A 26,893-nucleotide genomic window follows, 5' to 3' on the forward strand; every position below is an offset into this window, starting at 1 on the left:
GGGATCCTCCCGGACCGGGGCACGAACCCGCGTCCCCTGCATCGGCAGGCGGACTCTCAACCACTGGGCCACCAGGGAAGCCCTGACACAGTTTTAATCTTCTAAAATTTGTGCTTCTTATAACCGGTCAGCTTTTCAGCTTTGGCCATGGAGGAAGCTCCGATTCTGAGGTGTGTTTTGTATACAAACCCTAATGCTCCTCACCTCAGATTATTTCCAAACTCTTATTTTCCCTTCACACTTTGTGAAACAAGGGATAACACAGTGTACCTTAAAGCTTGACCACCGTGCCATTCAGAACTCACCCTGAAAACAGAAGAGTGCTGTGTTCAACGCAGGCCAGCCAAGTTTGCATCTGGAGGTAATGGAAAGGTTTCTCTGATGGACAGATGGTGACAGATGACTACGGAGGAAACCGCTTCAGGAAATATCTGGGAAGCTTGACAAAATCAGATGCAAAGGAAGAAGACAACAAAGAGCTCTGTAATCAAGGGAGGGTGCTTCAAACGCTGGATGCAGCCAAACGCTTCTGGATGCACAAGGATGTCACGTAAGCGAGACTATCACCCCTCCCTCGAAGGCTCACATCCCGATCTGAGATTGGCACCATCACAAAGCCTTGAGAAGACAGGCCAACCACAGGGATTTAAACGCTCCAGTTTTTAAGCTGAGAAATTCAACTCGGCTTTCCTTTAAGTAACCGGTTGGTTGAGAAAGCCAGGCAACACAAAATTCTGTTCAGTGGTATCTAAGAGAGATCTGGTTGACGAGTCCCAAAAGTAAATGTCACCTCGTAGGCATTATGGTCTAAGAATAATACAAGTGAATGGTCCATATTTTCAGGAGCGTAGGTGTTTTTGCTGATTTGTCCAATTAAATCATGGGTCGTGCACTCAACCACACTTTCCTGCAAGACCACGGGCTGCGGAGAGGACAAAGGGCCAGACTGGTGGAACAGAAATGGGGACTGCGCAGCCCAGACTTGAGGGCAAGGTTTTGCAGGTGTTCTCAAATCACCAGGAACTCATTAGAGAAAAAGTTCCACCAAGTTCCAGGAATAACGCCAGCCTAGAACTCCTCTCTCTGACCTCCTCCTCTGCCCTACCAGAGTCACTATTTTCCATCCTGGAACACGACACACACACAGACTTAATAAACATTTCAGGGAAGACGGACTGAGCTCCACACAAGTGCTGTTTCCCACAAGCATCTTTCACAATGCGGAGTAAGAAATAACACAGTAAAGACTGTGAAATGTAGAAACATGTTATAGGGCCAATAAAGAAACAAAATCGCTGATATAGCGTGGATTAAAAATTGAAGTGATCAGATCTGCTGAAGTCTGAGAAACAAGTCTGGAAATTACCTGCTTCCCCATGAAGCACAGGCACACCTGTATGCATACAGCTGCTGTGGTCACCCAGCCACTGTGGAACTGTAACCTACTTGTGTGTATACATGGATATCTACAAATACAGAAGACATTCCAGTTCACTGGTTATTAAAATGCATCAAATAAAAGAGAAAAAAGAAGCCACGATCAGCAGCTGCTGTGCATTTTCGCTCACTCCTGAAGCACAGAGTATCTAGCCCCTCACAAAATGCAAAGAACGCCTTGTGCTTTTTCCTAGGCACCCAGCATCTATCAACTATTTAGTAATTCTAAATGCCGGCTTTAGAGTGACTAGATACTGTTCACTGAAATGTGCAAAGCTGACCTCTAAGAATCCTGGCTGCTCCAGATAAATATGCAGCAAAGCTATTACAACTTCAAATTTTATCTTTCCAGCAAAATATTTCGTTTCTGTGATTCAACATGAAATTTTTTCCCCTATAAACAAGTGACTATCTTAATGTCAAAATACAATTCAGATGGGTTGATTTTTCACAGCAAGAATTTAAGCAGTACAAAAACGTGAATGTACTTAATGCCACTGAACTATACACTTAAACATGGTTAAAAGGATAAATTTTATGGTATATGTATTTTACCACAGTAACAAAAAACAAAGAATCCCTCGAGTGAGGTTTCCTCTGTCTAACCATATTATTAACCACGTGTCCAACTCATTCATCATTAGAAAGTGTAGAAGCTACTGGTTTCCTAAAATACAAGTGATAAGCTTTACTATATTATTAGAACTTAAAATTATAAATGATTCGTCTCTTTAAGACTAATCAAGACTTGACTAGCTCGGGGCATGAAGACACCACCAAACACTTCCTTCCAGCAGTTGTCACCGCTTGAAATTATTCAGCAACAGTGTTCTTCCAGGGAAAGCAAAAGATCAACCTAGATGGCGCCAAATCATCCCTGAACCTCAGGAAGACAAACATCTGCCTTGGAATTTGCAACAAGCCCTAGAAAAATTCCGACATGAAGAAAGGGCACGACAGCAAAACCACAATCCAAGTGTTGCCCTGATTTAAAAGGCAAACAAAACCCCGAGTCTGTCCAACACAGAGTAGATAATGAATAGCAGCCATCACATGATAAAGCTTCCCTAAATCATTTCCTCGGGATCTGACTGTTTAGATTGGCTTAAATCGGTTTTTCTCTCCCTCCCCCTCCCCACCCTTTGGTTGCTCTATAAAAAGAAATTTTTTACTAACTGTCTTGACATCATAGGTAATGGAATAATACATCAAATGAGATGCTTCATTATTCCTGCTGAGGCTTAGCTCTAAGGAATGTAGTACTGTTTTGGAAGAACTGTAAAAGAATTCCAATAAAGACAACTAAAGAAAACACAATCATATCCTTCATGGGTAAGATTTCTTAAATGCGCTAGTGTAAGTGGGAGGGTAAAGAATTGCTTTTGAAAGCTGAAGTAAATACTATAAAAAGCTTTTTGTATATTCCAAGAAAATGATTAAAATTTAGCTGTCCCCTGAAATTACTTCGCTTAAAAAAACTGAGTTCTTTTTTACTTGATATGTTCATCCATTTAATAAGCCTTTCCCCATTTTAGTACTTTGCATGTTTCTTTCATAGACGGATTACAATCAATCATGGTTTTATCTGCTTATTTTCTTGTACTGTGTTTGTATCCTTCAGTAAAATCTGTTTGCTCCATAATGGCAGAACTTACATCTAAATCATTCACCACTGATGCCCAACACAGTACCTGGCACACATTAAAAAACTCGAAAAAAATTTTAATGAGTAAATCATTTCATTCACTCAATCAACAAATACGTATTGAATAACTTTACTCCAGGGCTTCAACAACCTTCTTTAAGATTTAAGCAAATGTCTATAAGCTATGTATGTAAACTTTTTTGGTCTCTGGAATTAAAAACTCACAAAAAGGAGAGACAGGCAGTTTGTAATTTCTTTAGAATCTAATGACTGAAAACACCTTAAAATTTCACATGTAAAGAAGTCACAATTCAGCATTCCTCGGTATGAATCAAGACTAGTTATTACATTTCATGACACTCCTACCTGTTTAAGGTAAACATTTTGGTACAAGTAACAAACAGTAAACAAAATCTGCAGGGAATGCTGTCACTAAACAAAGGTAGGGCATATGCTGTGAACCTACAACAAAAACTAGGCTGTGGATTCAATTCTTTTTCTCACCCAGTCCTTTCTGAGACACTTATATTGCTTAACTTACTATATATTGCCTCAACCAGAAAGGGGAGTACAAAATAATGTTTCCTTATGCTTAATGAGAAATTACCATTTCTGTCCAAAATTCAGTTGACGAGAACTAGTCGTGAGGCTCGGGGCGAATCATAAAGCTTTTTGCACGTGCTCCCGTTTGTCATTACCACATGGTTTCCAAGAAGATGAACCTGGAGTAATTCCATTGGTGGGCTTGCTTACTGAGACTGCTTCAACAACTGAGGACCTTCCTCCTGCCCTATCTTACTGGGGAGTTCAGGAAAATAAAAGCCTTGGCAAATGTAAGAGTGCTACATAAATCTCCCATGACGAACAAATACACTCTATGAGCTGCTGCTTGGACCCTGTGTTGATTTATTGGGAACACTTATAGTATGGGTATGGATCTTACTTCTGTGCACTAAAAAAGCAGAATATCACAGCTTTGGAGACCAGATGTTTCGTCCCTTCCTTAATGAATAAGGACCCAGAGACTTAGAAAAGATATCCAACACTGGGATCATCTCCCTCTTCTTTCTCCTCATCTAATGCTCTTTTCCCAATAACCAGCTGTTAATAAACTGGTACAGTAGCCTTGGGCCTCCTTTCTCATTACGACCATACCACAAAGCCACTGGGGAGGCTGATGTGACACAAGTGACTCTTTGGAAGAAGGAACTTTCAAGTCTGTGAACTCTGGGTGACCACATATTGATGCATACGTGGCAGTGAGACACTGGTTTACATCTCAGAAGCACTGAGACCAAAATGAAGGCATGGGAGTTAGGGGAGAGGAACCTGAGACAGGAAGAGAGCAACGAAGGCAGAAGACAAAGAACTGAAGCTTCTTCCTTTGACTGCAGCTTGAGCGCTTCCAAATACAGACCCACATTTCAAAAAGAATACACATATGCTCGCATTTCCTATTGGATATCTTCTAGTCATTTTTTTCAAATCTCCTTTAAAAAAAAAAAACAACTCCATAATTACTTACCATAAAATGTAATGCTTATTTTCCATAATGTTAAGGAGATGGTTAAGAAAACTCCTAGCTTATAGGCAGTTTTACATAAACCACTTCACTATTGCTGGAATAATGCAAGTGATTCCAAACAAGTCACTATTTTCAGCCCTGATCTCTCTGCTACACTCTACCAAACATCTCCACCTTGGTTTCAAAGTCAACATGCTTCTCCAAAACAGCTCTCCTGCTAGATGGTACTATGTCTGTCCTTTTCGTATTTGAAACTTTGAAGTCATCCTTAATTCTTTCATGTTCTTCTTCTCCACACCACTAGATGCTAGCAAGACTCTTCATTCTCATTTCCTTATTCCACCCTTTTATCATCCTGTCTCATATCCGCCCGAAGTTCCCGGTCTTCTTCACCTTACAGGTCCTACGTAAGTGACTCCCCCCAGCCCTCACAGCACAGGCCCACCATGCCTGTACCAATTTAACTGTCAGTTACAATATCCAAACCTATCCTGATCCCCAAATAAATACCTCCACTTACAATCAGCAACCAAGAGAATCACTGTCTTATCAGGTCCCTGCAGAGGCCTAACAGTGTCCCACATTCAATATTCAATAAATCTTTCAAAACAATCATGATGCATGGCTCCCACTACCCCTACCAAGAGGCCAACAGGCTATAGAAAAAGGAGTTCATGAGTGGTCTTCAAAGGACTCTCACGGCTCAGAGCCAAGAGCCACGAAGCCACAAGCTGCAAGCAGAGCAGCCATGAGGAGGGAAGACAATGCACATCTGAACCAAAATGGCAAATTCTTGTGGCTGAGACATGAAACGTTCCTTGCACCCAGAGAGAACTGGCAGCCCCTGAATCAAAAAGTTGCTTGGATTTTCTTTTTATCCTCTTCTGCCAAGCAGAACAGAAATATTTTTTCATCCAAAATGAAACTTCGATTTGCCCTGATTCTTTTTTTTTCTTTTTAATTTTTGGGTGTGCTGGGTCTTCGTTTCTATGCGAGGGCTTTCTCTAGTTGCGGCGAGCGGGGGCCACTCTTCATTGCGGTGCGCGGGCCTCTCACTGTCTCGGCCTTTCTTGTTGCAGAGCACAGGCTCCAGACGCGCAGGCTCAGTAGTTGTGGCTCACGGGCCTAGTTGCTCCGCGGCACGTGGGATCTTCCCGGACCAGGGCACGAACCCGTGTCCCCTGACTCGGCAGGCGGACTCTCAACCACTGCGCCACCAGGGAAGCCCTGATGATTCTTTATTGGTAGCAAACCTGACCCAGCCACAGACCATCATTCCCTGACAATTCTCCATCCCATAACAAAGGAGGACTAGGATTTCTAATAGTGCAAACTATTCCATTGCATGAGCACTTAACACCATCAACATCACCTCAAGAAAAAGGAAGTCACTAAGGAAGAAAGTATTTTTACTGTCAAATACCAAGAAAATTTAACAGAGTTCAATAAAAAAACAAACCAACAAATGGGATCTTTTCTCAACGTAAGAATCCAGAAAGTAGTATCCCCAAACAAAAGTTACTATCACTCAATTCTAAACTGAAAAGACTTACCAACGATATTATAGATGTGTGTGTGGTTTTTGCCCCAAGCAATTAAAGACATGAGGTCCCATCCCAGGAATTCCCTGGTGGTCCAGTGGTTAGGACTCCTTGATTTCACTGCCATGGGCCCAGGTTCAATCCCTGGTCAGGGAACTAAGATCCAACAAGCTGTGGCATGGCCAAAAAAATAACAATAATAAAAACAAGGGGTCCCATCCTAAAACAATAAAGCCCTGCAGGCTTCCCTCAACCTCAGAGATGCAAGCACTGACATGGAAGGGTCTCAGAAGAATCCCATCATCTCTCACATTTGCTCAAAGCTTTTCAATTTCAACCAATTTGAAATCGCTCATATTCAGCTGATCTTAACACTAATTCTACGAGGAGCTGTCTCCATTTTTAACTGAGTACTCGTCTCAACAACCAAATGACTTGCATAAGATTTCATCGTTGGTGACTGCACTGGGACTTGAACTCAGATCTCATGGTACCTAGTTTAGTGTTCTTCATAATATTGACATCTCTTATTTGTTTCCTGCACTGATTGATTCAGAATGAGGGCATAGCATCAGGAAAGGGAGGAAGGGATAAGCAGGAGATGGTATAAGGAATGCACACTGTAATCACCTCTGGGACATCCAAGGTTTAAAAACCCAGCTTCCTAAACACCATCTCAAACAAGTGTTCCCTAAGAACCTCCAAAGCATCAAAATTTTGCGGTAGGCTGGAAGAGTGATGAACAAGACAGCACTTTCTCTCATTACTTTGATCTGTATTAAGTAATGATATTTACTGTTTTGCCATTAACAAGAAAGAAGGCCATGAGATTTTAATTTTTCTTGAAAGAGCACATGGATTTTTTAAAAGATACAAACTGTCAGTGCAGTGAAAAGAAGAGTGACTTGGGTTTCCTCTCCAGCTTCAACAATTAGAAAGTTATATGACTTGGACAAACAGCTTAAATTCTCTAGGTCTTTCTTCATTTCTATGCTAAACTAGAAAATCTCTTAAGGTCCCTTTCAGTCCTACAATAACATGATTCTAAGAAGTTACTTAGCCCCAACCATGCACAGAGACCAATGGGTTAGACCCCAAAATACTTGACTCTCTCAATTCAGAAGTCAGAAACTAGTTGGACTATTAGTATATCAACTCCAAAGAACAGAACAACAATACAAGAAAATTAACTTTTTAATAAAATCCAAAGTGATGCAGATGTGTAACGTATAAAGAAATGAAAACTGTCCATGGAGGCTGGGCCAGCCCGGAACGTGCCACAGAATGGTGGGACTTTTAGCTATACAACTGGAAAGGGTCAGAGATCAAGGTGAGAAAAAGACTTTCTAGGTGGGTAGATATTTTTATCTCCAGCCACAAAAGTCAGGAATGATCATGGCTTGGGGATCCCACTGGTTGATACCAGGGGAGTTGGTTTAAGGAACACTGGGAGACAAAGGTCAATAAGCAGGAAGGAACCAGACTGTAATGAACGTTCAATGCCAAAGCTTAAAGACATTTAAGCTTTATCTGGGAGGCAATGGAAAGATGTTAAAAAATTCTGAGCACGGTTATCAAATGATAACAGTTGTGTTTTAGCAAAGAATCATGTACTCCGCAATGATTTACACTCTTCCCCCTATCATGAGGCTGAGGAAATACACTTTTTAAGAAAGTCTCCGTTGTATAAGTGCATCACGTCCAGCCCTAACACAAATCTTGGTCAGTGGAAAAAAGGAATTTCTAAATAATTCACTGATTGTTTAATTCTATAGACTCTCTTGTCACTAAAAGGAAAAAAAATGATCAAATAGTTTTATGAAGTGCTGCATAATATATATTCCTCTAACAAATTCACAAAATGCAAATAACTAACACATTAGTGGCTGCAAGCAGTTCTGAAGGAAAGAGGCTTTTTTAACTGTATATAACAGCATTCCTCAAACTTACCTAATCATGGAACTTTTAAAAGTACAGTATTTATTAACATAATACAGAACTAGTGTTCCACAGTATATCCTTTTGGAAATTGTACCATGGAACACTTAGTCCTAAGAGAATGAAACTCAACAGAAAGTGAAATCCGTTCATAATTGACACAAACGCACGCAAAATACATACAATTCCTTCCTTTTAATCAGCATTAGAGACCAACACAAATTTAGAATTTCTCTCTGCACTTGCCCACATGCTGTATCAGTGGTTCCAAACCTTGGCTGCATATTTAAGTCACTTGGGCAGTTTAAAAAATAATAATAATGCTCAAGCTTTACTTCTAGAACAATTAAATCAGAATCTCTAGTTTGGACATCAATAGCTTTTCAAAGATCCACAGGCAAACCTACACCAATGAGGGTTAAGGATACTGCTGCAGATTAAGAATTTACTAATTCTAAAATGGTTCATGGTAGAGTTAGGGAAAGGGGAAAGGGAACATGAATTCCACTTCTTTCAGTTAGAAAACCTTGCCCTGAAAAAATGAGACTTGGCTATATTTATTCTGCATACAATACTGGATCTCGAATATTCTTGGCCTTCTCTGTACGTGTTCAATCATTGTATAATGGTGGTTTAAGGCTAACACTAGAACATGCTAAATGGTTGATAGCCAACAATTTCTTTAAGAGAGGCTTTAATTTTGAACAAATAGAACCAAATTTTCTATTATTTGCCAAATTGGAATCATTGGTCTCAGAAGTTTTAGTCTGATTCCCATAAAACACAGCCAGGAGTAAACTGCTAAGCCAAAATTTTCAACTGTCCTCCTGGAAAATACATTTTTAAAAAACTGCCTATCATAGAAGGTTTGGGACTTAGTCAAACGATCCTATTTATTTTATAGCCATCATTCCAAACTTGGAAGTTTTATCGTCCAAAATGCAATGAAGGTATCACAACAGTTGAAAACTCATGTTTCAAAGCATAGTTAAAAGTTAATCTTCCTGGGAATGCATTTTTCCTCCAAGAAAGTAGAGGGAAGAAAAAAGTAATAATACATCCCTAAAGCCAGCACTTAACAAAGAAGTCAAAAGCTGCAAAACAAGCTATAACACAAAATGTTTGGTTACCCTGGCTATCGTCTTTAATTCTCATCATCTTTCAGTAGACAATGAATACAAACAGTATGATCTCCTAAATTTAATCTGGATTTCCAAACCTTCTATTCATCCTCTCAACCGTCCACTTGACTCTGAGTAATTAGCTCAGAAAAAGATGATATAATGATATATATCACTTTTAACTCATTTGTTTTCTAGGCCACAGGACAGAAAAACATTCTCCACTGTCTCTTATTTTGCCTTTGCAAAGGCACTCAGGGTGTTCTTTCCGTGAGGAATGCCTTTCCATCTGGCCTCCATTAAGACATTTAGGTCACTTTATCACAGGTCTAGAAGACATCTTAACCTAATCTCAACCCTGCTCTCTGCTCAGAAACTCTTCCACAAAGCCTGACATAATCTTACCCAACATACTAATCATGTGTTACCTTTCCCTCAAATTCCTGCTCCAACATTTTCTCCTGAGGGCAGCGTTTCTTGATGCCTCACAGGAGAACAAATCACTCCTTCTGTTTCCTCTGTTACATGCTCTCGCCACCCTGGGTGGCACTTCCGTGCCACTTCTCCTTTAGAGTGTGACCGCTTTGAGGACAGGGACCAGATGTCGCCCGTTTCCCCTCCACGATCCTGCACCTGCACCGTGTATAGCTCACAGGGAGGGTGGTAAGTGTCTCATGAATGGCCTCCTTGGCATCTCTGTAAAGCCTGTGTACTTCATCATTCATTCTAACCCTTTCTTATAAACTTCTTTCTCCTTCTGCTTGAAAGCTCTTTGAAGGTAGAAATTATTTCTTCTTTAGTATTCCCATGAAACTAGAAGACAGAGTTTCCAGATTGACAGAGCATGAGGTAGCACGCCACATTTTCTTTTTATTCATTTATTTTTTTGGCTGCGTTGGGTCTTCGTTGCTGTGCGCATGCTTTTCTCTAGTTGCGACGAGCGGGGGCTACTCTTCGTTGTGGTGCACAGGCTTCTCATTGTGGTGGCTTCTCTTGTTGCGGAGCATGGGCTCTAGGCATGCAGGCTTCAGTAGTTGTGGCACGCAGGCTCAATAGTTGTGGCTCGCGGGCTTAGTTGCTCCACGGCATGTGGGACCTTCCTGGACCAGGGCTCGAACCCGTGTCCCCTGCATTGGCAGGCGGATTCTTAACCACTGCGCCACCAGGGAAGTCCTAGCACACCATATTTTCAATGTGTGAGAGGGATGCTAAAGTGAAGTGGTACTCACAAATGAGAAGAAACACCACATCCATGTTCCAAATAAATGCTAAAATATACTATTTCTTCAATTTTGTTAATAACTCCCTCTCAACATACTGGCTGAAACCAGGAAATATTTAGGCTCTCCCAACCTACCAACCTAAGGACCATGCCACAGAGTTTCTCAAACAGCATCTCCTATTGACTTACACATGGATTTGGACAATTGTCTTGGAAAATCCCATAAACAAATATAACAGGAAGAAGTTCTATTTAAGAAAACAACTCCAAGCTAACTGAGTTTAAAGTTTTCTTATTCACATGGGATTAAGGTTTCTTGGCAGCTCCAAAGTAAACAGCCACATGGGAATTGAAGCTGGGTTTTTGTTTTTGTTTTTCTCTCTCTCTCTCTCTCAAAAAAGTAATTGATGGAAAACTCAAGAAAGAAAACTGAGAAGGAAACACAGAAGCCTCTATATTTGCCTGTGGTTGGTTTCATCTCTGGCTAAATTCCTTCATTCCCAATCGTCATCACTTTAACTATTAAGAAGCAGAAAATTTGAATGACTGAATGATAATCTAGAATGACAAGAGTACTAACGGTAATAAATGCTAAGGAAGGAAAGACATACTTATACACTTATCCTAAATCATTTTGATTTCACCAAGGGGGGGAAAAACGGTAATGAAATCTATTTTTTTACCTCTTAAAGTGACAAAAGGCAGCTCCTTTCAAGAAGGAACTTGCCTCCAAAGAAATAAAAACCTGCAAAAGAACTAGTTTGGGACAATCCACAACTGCTAAACATACAAAATAAGAGAGTAACATTCAGGATATTTAATAATTTAATTCAAGGATCATGTTACTTAAAGAGGCAAAGAGTAACAAAGTGTTCTCTCTAACCACTACTAAGAAAAACAGAAAATGTTGTATGCTGTACTAACCCCTCCTCACGTTGGCTGACTACAAACTTCCCACAAAAAGCATAACACTGACTAAAACAATATATTAGTGCCAATGTGCAAGGAGAAGGAGGAAATCCTAAAACGTACAATAAAAGCCCACAGCTAAATCTTTTTGGAAAATAAGGCCAGCACAAGCTTTTTCCACTGAAGATATTAACAGCAATTATGACCTTATGATTCCTTGAATAATGCTGGCAACTGACGAGCAAAAAGAAACACACCCTGAATAAGAATACTATTCATACACACACACACACACAACATATATATATGTATATATACAAACACACATATATATACACACATATATATGAATTTTATTCAGAAAGAGTGTTAATCATATACTGGTATGGTATATTTTCATGTTTTACAATACACTGTGGTATATGTTGCAAAACATGAAAATATACTATACCAGTATATGATGAACATTCTCTCTGAATAGAACTCATATATATATATATATATATATATATATATATATATGCTGCTGTATATATATTTTATATATTTTAATGACCCGTTTGGGGAGAATGTCTTACGTATAATATATATTTTAATGACCCGTTTGGGGAGAATGTCTTACGTCTTATCTAGGGAGCACTGCTCCTTTAACGATATAACTTAATTTGAGATACTCATCGAGGGGTTAAACTATACTGCACACAGACACCAAAGTTTCTCAAGCATATCAAGAGAAGGGAAGAAGTTTGCAAAAGCACCTACTGAGCCAAACTTGAGAAGCGCCACAAACTGTTCCAGCTCCCCCAAGAGGCATTGCTCACTTCTGGCATATCTGCTTCCCTATCGCTCGCTCTCTCACGCGCTCTCGCGCGCTCTCTCGCTCTCTCGCGCTCTCGTTCTCTCGCTCGCTCTCGCTCTCTTTTTTTTTTTTTTTTTGGTTGTGGTTGTTGTTCCATGTTCCCTTCTGTGGATGGGTTTCTTCTGCTGACTCACAGCTGCTTCTCCCTGTGACCCCAGCATTTTCCCGTGGCCCACACGGTCACCCCTGGCTTCTCCCCGACCCCACCCGACACCACGACCTTTCCCTCCGCGTCCCTACTACCACTCTAGGTCTTAGTTTCCCCAATTGTTAGAGACAAGTCTCGATCAGTGAGTTTTCAGAGCCAGTCACACAGGTCGTGGCCAGTGTCTACAGAAGGTTCCTCATTGGGCCTGGTGCCACATCTAGGCCTGTCAGCTGTGGCTGGAAGAGCAGGGAAACAGGTGATGCAAAACACACCTGGCTCCTCTCCTTTTTTCATGGGAGGGTATGTGGAAAGGCAGGCATATAATAACATAAATGACAAAGTCCATAAGTTTAAAGGTGTTATTCAGAGACATAAGGTAAGAGTTGAATTAGCCAAAGTACAAATTCTAAAGCAATCTGTTTTGTCTAAATAAAATGAAAAATTTTAAACACCATCAAGCAAAAGGCTGTTCTTTAAAAAACAGCAAGAGTTCCTAAATTGAAGAAAGTATTGATTCATGAGATGACAATAAGTCGCTATTATAACTCTCCTGGAAAAAATAAAATAGTGAAATATCAGACCAACCAATCTTAATATGATTTGGAAATGTGTTTAAACAAAATATAAAGGACTACAAAATCCATACCATTTATTTTACTGTACTAATTTGCTTCAGCCCTTTGGCTGTCCCTCTAATGCACCACAATGACTCTAATTCAGAGTCCTACTCAGCAAAACTTACAGCTTTAGACAGAACTTTTCTCACTATAGGAGCACAGTCCACCCAAGAGGGCATGATAATCAGCGATTTACAGAAAATGATTTATATTTTATGAACAACAGTCAAAGTCAGAAAAGCACTCTGCAGGTCCTGGCTGCCACCAACTAGGTCTCTGACCCTGAAAAAAAAAAAAAAATCAATCCAAGACTATTCAGATCCTTGTCTAGAAGAAAAGGACATCACCACCACACCCAATTTTTACATGTACTAATTCTTCTGTAAACCCATTTTAAGGCAGTAAAGCTTAAAGCTCTTTACTAAATGTCACAGCATTCACTGGAGTCACACTAAAAGTCACTGCACTGGCCCCATCATTTTATTACGGGCTGTCAGGCTGTGGTTGAGTCCTTTTCCCAGGTAACCTTGTGAAGTCCATAATGAAGAAAGAAAATCACGCAGGAGTTCTGACTACACAGTCCCAGAACCAGGTGAACTCTTTCAAAGGGATGCTTCCCACACTTTCATGTTCTGGCCACCTTCACTGCCACATGGTCTCCAGGCCAAATGTCAGGTCGAGTTTAGAGTGACAGAGCCTGTGAGCTATCTGTAAGTGGGCTTGAACCTGCCAGTCAGGATTCTAACATCCTTAATGTATATTATACACCTAGTAATGACAGTTGGAGCCAAACATTCCTCTTCAGTTGGATGAAGAATGGCCAAAAAAAAAAAAGCCAATTCTTCACATCTGTGACCAACTGACAGTGCCTGAAAATTATAGAATCTTTAGCTGCTTCTGGATCACATCCCTATCATGGATATCATGGTCTCACTACAGCCGTACTTGTCAGGCTATACCCAAACTACGGTACCCAGATATTGTTGCCACCTGTAAAATCTTGCTCCTGAAAGTGAATAGAATGGTAAGGGATCTGAAAATTGAGTTATATGATAAATAAAATCTAAATATCTTTAGTCTGAAGAAAAGAAGACATACAGATTTTATAAAAAAAAAATCTTCAAAAAATTTTTTATACCTCCAAATGGCAAAACAAGAAGATCACATGGATGAAAGGAAAGGGGGAAATTTTCTGAAAATCAGCACTGACTAAAAATGCTCTGCCTTGTATATACATCTGAGACCTGTACTGTCTTTATACCTGTTGTAGAAGATACAGAAGGAACTTCCGTACGTCATGGGTGGCAGAAACAAATGACCTTTTACACTTCTTTCAACAAAATACTTTATGTTCTACAAATTGGCAATAATTTATGCATTCATGGGCAACCTCAACCTACTTTAGCCATTACGGTCTGTTTCTCTCCATGAGGTGGTGGTGATGATTAATCTTGGTTTTAAAAATAATAGGGGTTCACTGCATAATAAGTATAGAGAAAGAATACAAATCAACCATAATCTCATCACTGAGACAGACACTTAACATTCTGGAATAATTTCTGCCCTAGTAATGTTTACATAATTTTTTAAGGCCTACATAGTAATCCAATCATAAACTCAATGTGATTTTCCACATGATCCAATGGTTTGAGTTTGGGTTCAAGAGACATTTAAACCAGTAATGACTAAACTTTCATAGGGTATTCATTTAAATTAACTATTATTATTCACTTTAAAAAATCATAATAGCAATTAGGGTATATTCACTGCCATCAAACACACAGTTCAAAGGAACCCCAATGACATCCCCTACCTCCATGGAGGCAGAAAGAGGAATAAAACAACAAATGTGGTTTTCATAAAGCAGTTGTGTGAAATGACTGCCGAAAGAAAAGCCAAGTACCTGATATGATGACAGAACTCAACAGGTGACTGTACAACATGCTCGAGAATACGGGCTTGACACCCATATTCAAGTCAACACAAAGACGGAACTTAGAAAAGAAAAAGAGAGAATGAGCAAATCACTTAAGACAGTCTTTTCCTTAATCTTTTCTCACTAACGCTTATCTGCTCGACTCTGATGGAAGACACAGAACAAATCAGAAGATATAAAAACAGGACAGATTCTTACCCTTAACAACTTTCTGAAAGATAACCATATGAGAAAAGAATCTAAAAAAGAGCAGATGTATCTGTATACATCTGTATAACTGATTCACTTTGCTGCACAGTAGAAACTAACACAACACTGTAAATCAACTATACTCCAATAAAAATTAATTTTTAGGGCTTCCCTGGTGGCGCAGTGGTTGAGAGTCCGCCTGCTGATGCGGGGGACACGGGTTCGTGCCCCGGTCCGGGAAGATCCCACATGCCACGGAGCGGGCTGGGCCCGTGAGCCATGGCCCCTGAGCCTGCGCGTCCGGAGCCTGTGCTCCGCAACGGGAGAGGCCACAACAGTGAGAGGCCCGCGTACCGCAAAAAATAAAATAATAATTTTTAAAAATAAATATAATTAAGAGATGACCAGAATAACCTGTTTGGGGTGTTGTCCATTTTTTCTAAGTCTTGTACGTGCCAGTTACCCCTATTTAGCCAGTTGTAGGAGAAAACAGCGATCACAGACTCTCTCAATGAAACTTATGCTCAAGTCCATAACACTGTCATCAGAAATAAGAACTCAGGGTCCCTGAATGTTGGCTTTAAGGCCTAACTGTCCATTCGTGATGACATCCAGGGGTGACAACATTTAAGTCTGGAGTCAAAATCAACACTCATTCTGCAGCCTCCTCAGCCCATCTTCAGAACTGTGACATCAAATACTCTTCACTGTATATACAAGTCCTTTGGGAATGTCTGAATTGTGAACCACGTGAATATATTACCTACTGAAACACATACTGAGATTAAAACCTTAAATATCCTAATTTCATTCAAATCAAATTTGATTTTAAATGTTTAAGCATAAAGACTCAGTGCTAGAGAAAGTATATCATGGGCTATAATGAAGTGAATTCACTTTTAAATAATTAAATCAAAACTTATTTCTATGACCAGAGGACTATGATCCATTCAACCTATACAAAATCATGGTCAGTGGAGGAAGTAGAAGCAATTATACTTAGAGATTTCTGCCTCCCGCCTCCAATAAAAAGATTCAAGTGGTCCCCATCTAAGACCAACTAATGCACTCATTTTGAGGTACAAAGGGAGACAGATATTCCTCCAAGCAATTTACCCCAGAAGACAACACTTGCTACCTTCCAGTCTCAAAAGGACAAAAGAAATCTATTTGCCTAACAAGATGAGCTTGAGGGTAATAAAAATATACCACATAAACCATCAAACAGTTTCTTATTTATATTAGTCTTAGTGATAAGCCCTTCTGAAAAACCAGTTTAAAGGTCACTTTTCTAAACTGAAATATTTTAAGGGTATAAAATATCCCTACTTTAAAATATGGGATGTGTACTTTGTGGTGAAACGATGCATATAACCCAATGTAATGGAAAACTTGGCTTTCATCAATTATGATGCTGAATGGATTTTCCCTTCTTCAGCCATTGGGATTCGAGATTCCTGAAGCATTTTGCTTTGATGAATCACATTTGTAATACAATCACTTTACTCATCCCCACCTAATACACTGTAACACATTTTCCCCTCCAAGATCTCGCCATAGTCATTTCACAAGAGAAATTAAAAAAGTAGTCATTTCACAAGAGAAAGAGAAAAAGAAGTGATTAAAGGAAACAGGACAGACAGTGAGTAAGCCATGAACAACTGGCCAAAGAACTGTAAAACTCCTGGCAGATCATTTCCATGTGTTTCAGTTAAGGTTCCATGAGAAGTGGACAAAGAACTAGAGAGAACAGCAATAGTTGTATCCATTCCCTCCTTTTGTAAATATAGTTAGAGCCAAAGAATAAAAAGTACAATTACTGGAGAACTTGCAAATTTCAACATAGAAAAACATTTGGGATGTATCCAATAAAAAGAGTCTAATTTGTAATCTCATCAGCCAATCAGAGAATATTAAAAAGCACTTTACATTGTTAATATACATAGAAAAAAGGACTAAGGGTGTATAAATTGTAGTTCTCCTTCAAAGGTAGGATGACTAAGTAGATTTTTTTTCTTTCTTGCATGTTAATTGTGTATTTGTTATAGACAACTTAAAAATGACTTGCTATAAGGAAAGAAAACGATTTAGTACAAATGACTAGGAAGTTAAAATCCATAGATCAAATTGAGTATCAAAACATGATAACAATTCTACCAAATTTTTCTAATTATAGTAAATGTTCTACAAACTTTATTTCCTCCATTAAAAGTTATTAGTAGTTGAATTGTGTCCCCCAGAATTCGTACGTTGAAATCCTAACCACCAGTACCTCAAATGCGACCTTATTTGGAAACGGGGTCACTGCAGATGTAATTAGAGACATGAAATCATTAGAGTGAGCCCTAATCCAATAGGACTGGTGTCCTTATAAAAAGAGGATGTTTGGACACAGCAAGACACACACAAGGAGAACGCCATGTGAAGAAGGCAGAGACGGGGACGATGCTTCTACAAGCCACGAATACCAAAGACAGCAAGCAAACCTCCAGGAGCCAGGAGAGGGGCGTGGACCAGATTCTCTCTCGCAGCCCTAGGAAAGAACCAACCCTGTCCACACCTTGATCCTGGACTTCCAGCCTCCAGAAAGGTGAGACAACCCATTTTTTAGTGTGGAAGCCACTCAATTTGTGGTACAAATTTTTAGAGCAGCCCCAAAAGATAATACAAAACGTTTCAAAGGCTTAACACACAGAGATATTACCCTCCGACCACATTCATTTTTCTTTAATCTGTCTTTTGATAAAGAGCGCTTGCAAAATCAGTATTTCCTCCAGATGCTCCTCCTCCCACCCCTATGACTGCAGTTACATAAGGCCTCATCATACAGGAGTTTTCTCCAGGAGAACGTGAGAACAACTGACACATGCCAGACCCAGACCTGACCTGCCTTAAGACCACGGCACACTTCCTCCTTCTCACCAGCTCCCATCTGGCCATGGTGATGACCCAGTTTTAACCATACAGATGAGATTGTGCCTTAGGGAACAGCAGGTCTCTGTCTTAGAAGGAATCTGGGTCTCTCACTGACAGCATGGGACAATGCCACCCACCAAGCGGGAATATTCTCCTTAGAATGTTACATGAAAGTAAAATAAAGAACTGCTCTTTTTTTTTCCTTTTTGTTATTGTTTCATTAAAAATTTTACGAAAGATGTACACACTTACTTAAAAATTGTACTATGTGGAAAGGACAAAATAAAAAGGTGTGATCTCTGTTGATGGTTTTATCTATCTGAAATGTGTACCATTTCAGACCTAAATTTTATCTTGTTTTTATATGTATTTTGCAAAACAGAAATCATACTATTTACATGTTTGCTTTTTGATTCAGCAATACATTGCAAGTATCTTTCTGTGTCAATGGGTAAAGATTTACTTAGTTTTTTTTAAACAATGCATATAATTTCATGATGTGAATACACCAAAATTTATTCAACCATTCCCCTATTTTCAAATTTTTAAGATGCTTCTAATTGTAAAGAACTGTTCTTTAAGGCACGATATTGTTGGCATTATCGGCTGTAACAGGTTAGTCTTTTACCCTAATAGAATATCAGTGGAAATAAAACATTTTAAACACATACAGTAAAACAGTATACAGAAAACCAGGGAGATCTCTGAAACAAACAATAAGTGTGACACCTGGGAGAAGTCTAAGCGTACAGTAAACTGAACAACTGCAAATCATAGCTCCAAATTTGAGACAATACATTTGATGATCCCAGTAGTGATTTTACATATATTTTGATGGTCCAAAAAAACCAAAGTAACATATACAAGTCTCATCCTCCTCTTCCAATCCTCTCCTTAGGGAGAGGCAGTATGAATCCGGGAGGTGTCCTTCCAGACTTAGATATTTTTAAAGTCAGGATAGTCAAATTTTAAACTCAGCTCAAAGAGAGATCCTGATTTTGGTTTGTGATACACACTCCAGAGTAAAAAACCAAAATATATTCTAATAATAAGCATATAGAACCTTCATATTTGCATTTCCCTGGGAGAAGAAAAGCATTTTTTCGAACATGCCAATGACCAGCAATGTGGTTTATTTTCTGTTCCCAAATGTTTCCCCAAATGCCATTAATTTTAATGGAAGATGTGTGACTAGAAGAAAGTTCCTGGAGGAGAATTCAATACTTCTCCGCTCCTTCATTCTACTGGAGACAGACCATAATGTCTACTTCTGTCTGGTCAAAACACTGAAAATTACTTTTCTGAAATTTGGGATGCTTGCCTCTTAGGAAGCTGCAGGGTTTTTTCCAGGGTAAGTATCCAAATCTTATATTGACACTTGTCAATCAGGAAGATACTTTATTGAACAAAAGAAGAAAATGAGGAGATTAAAAAGTACTCCATTTAGTCAGAGACTTCATTAACCTGTGACCAAGAATGTAATCTATGATTCCAACTCACAGTTTGTGGGATGCACACATGTTCCTGGATTCAAACATGTGTTTCCATTTAAACTGCTGGAATGTATATATGGCTCTGCAAAGAGTGATAAATATTAGCAAATCTTCTAAGAATGAAGGTCCTTTATGACCACATACACTGTGTTTCGATTCAGGTTTTAAAATGTCTGAGTCACACAAAGCTGAACAGACTGCTTTTTACATCTCTTTGCAAGTTAAAGAAGAACTCAGAAACAGAAAAAAAAGAAACAAAAATCCTTCCATAGATTGCATCTATTTGTGCCACCACAGCCAACCCAAGGCAAATCTGCAATTTCTGCTGTTTGTCTTCTCTTTTCTTCCCCTTGTGGCAAGCCTGCCCCAGCTAAAAGCAGAGTATTCTGAATTGCCCAAGTATCGAGTACAAGTGGGACATGAACCAACGTCAGACAATGCCAAGGAAGGCGGATTCAGACATAGTACATAAACTTCATCAGCATGAGCCTAAAGAGCAGGGGTGGAAAACTGTGGTCTGGTACATTCTATTTGGCCAGCACAGCACTTTTAAATTTTTAAAATTTAAATCCCTTTAAGAAAGGCCGCCCAAACAAAGAAGGTACCTCATCACATAGGATAGTACACCTCACCATGCACTATGAACTCTCCGATGTCATATGCCAGCCAAATGTTTGAAGTATGAATGCTGCGTGAATTCTTCTACATCTGAGCCTTTTTCCATTCTGTTTCTTCACCTAGAATGCCCTTCCCACCCACCCAAGCCTACCTCCACTTGGCTAATTTCTCCTCTTCTAAAGACCTCAACAAGGCCTTTTGAATCTCCTCAAGTCCCAGTCGAGTGCTTAATCCTGTACGGCCCAGACTTTCCTGCTATTTACGCGGCTTTATCATCCAACACCAGACTAAGTCCTTCAGGGCAGGACTACGCCTTGCTCATTTTGGTCTTTCCAGTGCGTTGCACAACACAGCAGGTGGTAAACAAGTATTTTCAGAATGAAGAAATGGCAATGCCAGTACCAGCTCTGAAAATATTCGCTTTCAATATCCTTGGAAGAGAATGCAGATGAATGATGAAGTTGACCAAAAAAAAAAAAAAAAAAAAAATGCAGATCACACAGAAGGCAAGAGAAAGAGGAGGACTGTAAAAGCCACATCCGGTCACACAGGTGTTCTCCAAAAGTTTGATGACCCTCTACAGTGATATTTAACCTCATCTGTAGTTGCTGCTGTATTTCACTCTGGGACAAACTGTGTTATTTCTTCCTACACACATGCCTTCTGGAAACCAACAACAAACACACAAATAAATTCAACTGAACGAAAGAAAGAAGAAGGGGGACTCGAGTCAATTTCTTTGAAAAGACAGACATCTTCCCTTACATAAAACACTTATTTTCAAATAGAGCTAACCAGAATTCATCAACTGCTCTCCACACTATCTCAAATCATTTTCCATCAGTTCCTATTTCCCTCTATGACTGGCCAGGCTGGCTTCACTGAAGGTCAGAACTTACGGAGGGCAGCCGGGGACAGAATGGACTTGGTTACCAGTTGTGAGCAAGCGGTCTAAATGGTACATCTTTTGTCAATTTTATTACCTCGCCCATGGTCAGGCTTACCAGAAATGAAGAAGCTGTGAGGGACTCCTTCTCTCCAGCCCCCTAGGTCAGGTATGTGTTTGGGGAAGGAGGAAACAGGCGGTAAAGAAGATAATCTGGGCAGCAGATCTGGCAGCCCTCACTGCCTCCTTGCCTCCAAGGGAAAACTTCATTAAATTTGCCTAGAAGGAGCCGCCTTTGAATGGTTACGTCCCAAACAGCCTACCACCCTTCCCTTGCCCCAAGCATCTCCAGCTATCTTATCAAAACCTACTCTCCTTCCTATGGAAGGGGCGCTTTCAGGGGCTTCTAGTGTAGCTGCTGAGACAGGTACATTTCTCCTTAACTATTGCCAAGGCAGGAGTAAAAAGTGACTTACCTTCTGAAAAAAGTCTTCCCCACTTTTGCCTTTTCCTTCAGCAGCAGCTGTAAATAAAAATGTATACATTTAAAATAGTTTCATTTTTCAATCTATGTATTCAAAAAACTCTCGAGTATCACGTATGAGAACATAAGGGTAAACAAGGTACCAGCCTTGCTCCCCCAAAGCTCAGTGCCTGTCGGCAGGCCTCATCTGTAATGCAAAATGGATACAGAACAAAATACTAATCCATCAATCAGACATCTTTAGATAACTTCACATTCCATTTTCTTGTCTGAAAGCCTCACAAGTCTCTATTTTCACACATAGATGAAAGTAATCTTGTTTTCTCATAGTCAAGGAACTACATACATGAACAAATGCAACTACCAGCAGAATCAGCTATAGTGCTGTGAGCACCTCCTGTCTGTAATCAGTCCCAGGTGTGAGGTTGCCTTTTCAAGTGATGGCTCATCTGACAAGGCCTACTCAGAGCAATTTCAGTTTTATGCTTTGCAATGACTGTATAATCTACTTGGATTTCAGCTGGCATCACACACTACACTTTAACTCACTTCTTTATTCACATTTACAAAGAGAGAGACAAAACAACAAAGGAGTTAAAAAGTCATGGTGAAGGTCCCAGATGACAAAATTTCACCTGAGATTAATGTGAAGGTCATTGCATTTGAACAATCGTTTTCATATCTGAATGGTAGCCTATAAATAAAGGACAAGCCCAGTTCTTTACGTGCAAAAGTTTTACGGTTCTGTGAACATTTTCTTTTTAATCTGTGGAGAGACAGGAACAAAGAGCTAAGGGTATCTTGCTTGCAAAAGCATCAAATTGCACCTTTCAGAAGGCAAACACCAGGTCTCAGATTCAGGCACAGGGTGGAAGAGTTCCCTCCCTGCCCGGGACAGAGAAACAAGCAGGATCAAGAACTTCTGGAAAATGAAACCCGGAAGACCGTGGTACCCCAAACACCTAGTGGGCGATACCGTCAACGGGCCTACCTGTAGGTGCACGAGTGTGTGTGTGTGTGGTGTGTGTGTGTGTAACAAGGGCACTTGCTAAAATTATTAAAGACCCAGGAAGTGTGGCAGACATTCCATTAAGTAGAGAATTCAGAATTCAAAGAAATCCTCTCTGCCCTCAAAAAGTAGTAAGTATTAACATCTAAATTCTTTTGTCACCAACTTTAATTTCACAGTTAAATGTAAGATATCTTCTATAATTTTGTAAAAACGTGTATTTTTATTGACATGTTTTCATTTAAAAAACAGAGCAGAGTACATGTTTCTGTGATTTCCAAAGAGAGTTTGGGGAAATGTATGAAAACAAGAGCTAGAAAGAAATAATAAATTAAAAACTGTATTCTAATATGTGGCAGCTAAACAGCCCCTCAAAGATGTCATGTTGGGCTTCCCTGGTGGCGCAGTGGTTGAGAATCTGCCTGCCAATGCAGGGGACACGGGTTCGAGCCCTGGTCTGGGAAGATCCCACAGGCCGCGGAGCAACTGGGCCCGTGAGCCACAATTACTGAACCTGCGCATCTGGAGCCTGTGCTCTGCAACAAGAGAGGCCGCGACAGTGAGAGGCCCGCGCACCGCAATGAAGAGTGGCCCCCACTAGCCGCAACTAGAGAAGGCCCTCGCACAGAAACGAAGACCCAACACATCCAAAATTAAATAAATAAATAAATTTATATTAAAAAAATAAATTAAAAAAAAAAGATGTCATGTTCTAATCCCTGGAACCTGTGAATATTTTACCTTACATATGCAGAAGGCATTTTGCCGGTGTGATTAAACTAAGGGTCTTGCGGTGGGAAGTGTATCCTGAATTATTCAGGTGGACCCACTGTAACCACAAGGGGCCCTTTTAAGAAGGGAGCGTGAAGGTCAGAGTCCAAGAAGGCAATGTGACAACAGAAGCAGAGGGAGAAAGAAGGACATGTGATGGCAAAAGGAGAGGGTCAGAGCAGAGAAAGATACAGAGATGCTACACTGCTGGCTCTGAAGGTGGACAAAGGGGTCACAAGCCAAGAAATACAGGCGCCCTCCAGAAGCTGGCAAAAGCAAGGAAATGGATTCTCCCCTACAGGCTTTGGGGGAAGTGCAGCCCTGCCAACACCTTGGTGTAGCCCAATGAAACACATTTCTGACTTCTGACCTCCAGAACAGTAAGATAATAAATTTATGTTGCTGTAAGCCACTATACTTGTGATTTGTTACAGCAGCAAAAGGAAACGAACGCACAATTCCAATACCATTTTAACTTGACTCTTTGCACAATAACCACATCATCAACAGCATGAACTAAAGCACAGGAACCGATGTGAGCACTTGAGTCACACACTTCCACAAAGAGATTCTTTGTAGTTAACTCTACAACTTATGATTTTCACTCCAACTCAGAAATATACCAAAAGGAAAGCTTTTCAAAGAACATAAAAAGCAATTTCGAACAACAACAAAATAAGCAAAGCTCACTCTTTCTAAATAAACTGGCAAACTTGGTTGGTCCTAGCCAGAGGGGCCAGGAAGATAAAAGGTCGGCACCCTATAGCCTAATGACACAAATGCCTGGGGCACTTCAACTCAGCTACCTCTTGGGCTGGCTTTATCTCTAAAGCCAAAAATAGCTTAAAGGCACCCCTGCTCCATGACACAACTGCTTGGCAATGAAAATTGCATACTAGGGCACAAAGATTGGGAAACAAATTCTAGTGACATCGAGGGAACTCTTCTTTAAAAAGAAATTTTAGAATCAAAGGTATTTTCAAAGGCCTATCAAGCAAGGCAGAAAAACACCCCTTTCACCCACAGGGAACCTCTTCACAAATTAAAATTCATCAGTTTAAATTTCATGATACAATTAACGTTTTATTACAGAAACTTCCTTTAGACACTTATTTTGCTCATGACAAACGCATTATGTCACAACCTTGAAATGCCCCTTCATGCCAAGTCCAGCTAAACAGACTTCATAGAATGGCCTTTCAATCCCTGGATGAACAAAACGGGGGGAACTTCCTTAGTTAGACCCAAATTATAATTATGTTCCCAGAAAAACATCTAAAACTTAACCGGAAACCTGTACCTTTAGCAACCTTATCATCTGAGGGGGAACAGGAGGGAGGGAGCCAGAGATGGCACACTCGTTGTCACCAAAAATCTCTGGCTCTTTTCATTCCAAATGTTTATGCACAAGAAACTCCAAACCTGAGCCTGATTTTCCCCTAAATCCTGAGACATGTCCATTTCCCAAGCCCACAAGGACCTGGTAAAAGCCTCTGGTGGGACTCTTGGGTAGCCACTGTCTCCAGTGCAAACCGTGGTGAGTCTGTCATCAGTCCTTGCTGGGAGCAGGCTTACCTCATTCCCAGGTTGCTGGGTCTCCTGCACAGCTTTTACTGACTCCACCCAAACAAAGCTACCAAGGCCACAGAAGCCAATCAAGGGAGAGCAACATTTCACCAGAACTATTATCTGCCCTCCCCAAGAGGGATCCTTCTGAGCTCACATTTGAGAGTTCCATTCTCAAACTTACTCTAAATTCCTCAGTATTAAAATATCAACTCCTCTTGAAGAAGTGAGAGACTGGGAGCGAGGAGGTTTGTGGAGTATTTCTTTCTCAGTATAAACTTAGGCATATAAGATGTTCATTCTACAGACCCAGAAAAGAAAGAGAAGTTCACTTTCATTCCACAAATATTTAAGTCCCATGCTGGTGACTCAAAATAGGCAATATAGACCTTCGTTCAACTTACAACCTTGGCCAATATAGTCAAAGCCACCCAACGAGTGAGATCAAGACAGAATTAAAATTCGGTTCTAGAAACAACTTTCCCTAAGATCTTTCCACATTCACAACTCTATCCAAATTAAACGTATTAGAAATTTAATTTAGCTATTCTTATTCTGGACAACGCACTAAAGAGCTAGTCATTTTACTCTTAACTCAACACTAGAGCTGGGTAGCTACTGTTACGACTAAAGAAGAAAGCGTGCTACCAGGGAGACCATCTGAGAGTTGGATTGCAAGAAAAAATAGGAGGTATGGTAATTTCTTGACCCAATGGTTTTCTTTTTATTATGTTTGGAGGGGGAAACATCACCTGTGGAATGAGCCAACCCATACTTGATGTCATGGCGTTCCCTGACCTTTGAAGTCTGATTGTATTCTGTGGTAGAACAGTTCTATCGAGCCTTCATTCTTATACAGTGATACACCCTCATCTTTTTTACTCACAGTAACATAAACACACACATAACGATTTAGCAGGCTTTTTCTAACTGTCTTTACAATATGACTTCTGCCTGATGTTCCAAAAGTTAATTGTTTGATTGTAAAAACCCTGGATTATTCCTGCCAATGAAAGCAACTGTCTTTATTTTCATGACACAGAACTCCAGGAATAAATTACTTCAATACTACTGAAACATGGCTTCATGGATTGTGCAGGTAAAGCATTTGGTATTTTAAGCTGAACAATTCATTTTTTATGTTTATTATAATTTCTCCAATGCTTTGCCCTATTTTATTTCATATTTTTGCTTCATAAGAAATATGGGATGGCAAAACCCACGGCCAATAAAAACAGCAAAAGTTGAAACAGGTGTAAACTATTACAGTCTCCCAAACTACAGGGAAAGTCTAGTTAATTACTGAATTAAAGATGGGGGGAAAAAGCTCGATTTTCAGTTCTTCGCAGGGCAAACGGAAAGTTATTTAAATTCATTATGAAATGCTTTTCCGTAACATCTGATGCTTTCTTTACACAGCCAAATCTAAAAACACAAGAGCTATGTATTTCATATTTAAAATATAGTATGGAATATCTTTAAACATTCCTTTGAAAAGCAATGGGTTTTTTTCACCCTTGTGGAATTTGAGCAAGAAAAAAACCGAATTCAAATTACACAAACTAATTGAGAAATAATTCTTCAAATCTGCGAAGAGGCCATCTTGAACTTCAGTGTGGGGTGCAGCCGTTTTGCAAGAGGAACTCTGGTCTGAAGCGCTGGAGGCGAGGCCTCTGCACATAGCACCCTGTGAGCAACTGAAACTAGACGAAGCACTGAGGAAAGAAAAAAGCTGCCCCTGGCCTCCCCAGGAGACCCGCCAAGACCAGCAGGTGCACAGGTGACTTGTGGCCAGCATTTTGGACAGCACAGGTCAGGAGAGCAGGAGAGGAACAGGAAGACTACCCAGGATTAAATTAGATGAAATGATTTTGAAGGAGAGTTAATAAAAAGAGAACTGGAGAGGGCAGACAGCAGAAGCAAGAAGAACTACAATCCTGCAGCCTGTGGAACAAAAACCACATTCACAGAAAGACAGACAAGATGAAAAGGCAGAGGGCTATGCACCAGATGAAGGAACAAGATAAAATCCCAGAAAAACAACTAAATGAAGTGCAGATAGG

The 26,893-nt window shown here is 40.1% G+C and overlaps 1 protein-coding gene and 1 long non-coding RNA gene across 14 annotated transcripts in view; one reads left to right on the plus strand and one right to left on the minus strand.

Moving 5' to 3' along the window:
• BICC1 (BicC family RNA binding protein 1) overlaps positions 1-26,893 on the minus strand; it is a 302,473-nt gene that overhangs the window by 181,325 nt on the left and 94,255 nt on the right. For 9 of the 13 annotated variants that reach the window (XM_067710906.1, XM_067710905.1, XM_067710904.1 and 6 more), the window contains exon 2: positions 21,477-21,523. The exons of 1 other annotated variant lie outside the window; for it this stretch is intronic. In XM_067710906.1, the coding sequence (XP_067567007.1) occupies positions 21,477-21,523 (47 nt within the window). Of the gene's footprint in view, positions 1-305; positions 440-20,128; positions 20,245-20,265; positions 20,426-21,476; positions 21,524-26,893 lie in introns of those variants that run through there. 3 more of the 13 variants (XM_067710917.1, XM_067710909.1, XM_067710914.1) reach the window with 3 other exon arrangements.
• Positions 17,492-18,307, plus strand: LOC137209342 (uncharacterized). Its single transcript, XR_010935995.1, has 2 exons — positions 17,492-17,677; positions 17,918-18,307. It is a non-coding gene; the product is annotated as an uncharacterized lncRNA (long non-coding RNA).

This window comes from Pseudorca crassidens, chromosome 16 (genome assembly GCF_039906515.1).
Source record: "Pseudorca crassidens isolate mPseCra1 chromosome 16, mPseCra1.hap1, whole genome shotgun sequence".
Taxonomy (NCBI): Eukaryota; Metazoa; Chordata; class Mammalia; order Artiodactyla; family Delphinidae; genus Pseudorca; species Pseudorca crassidens.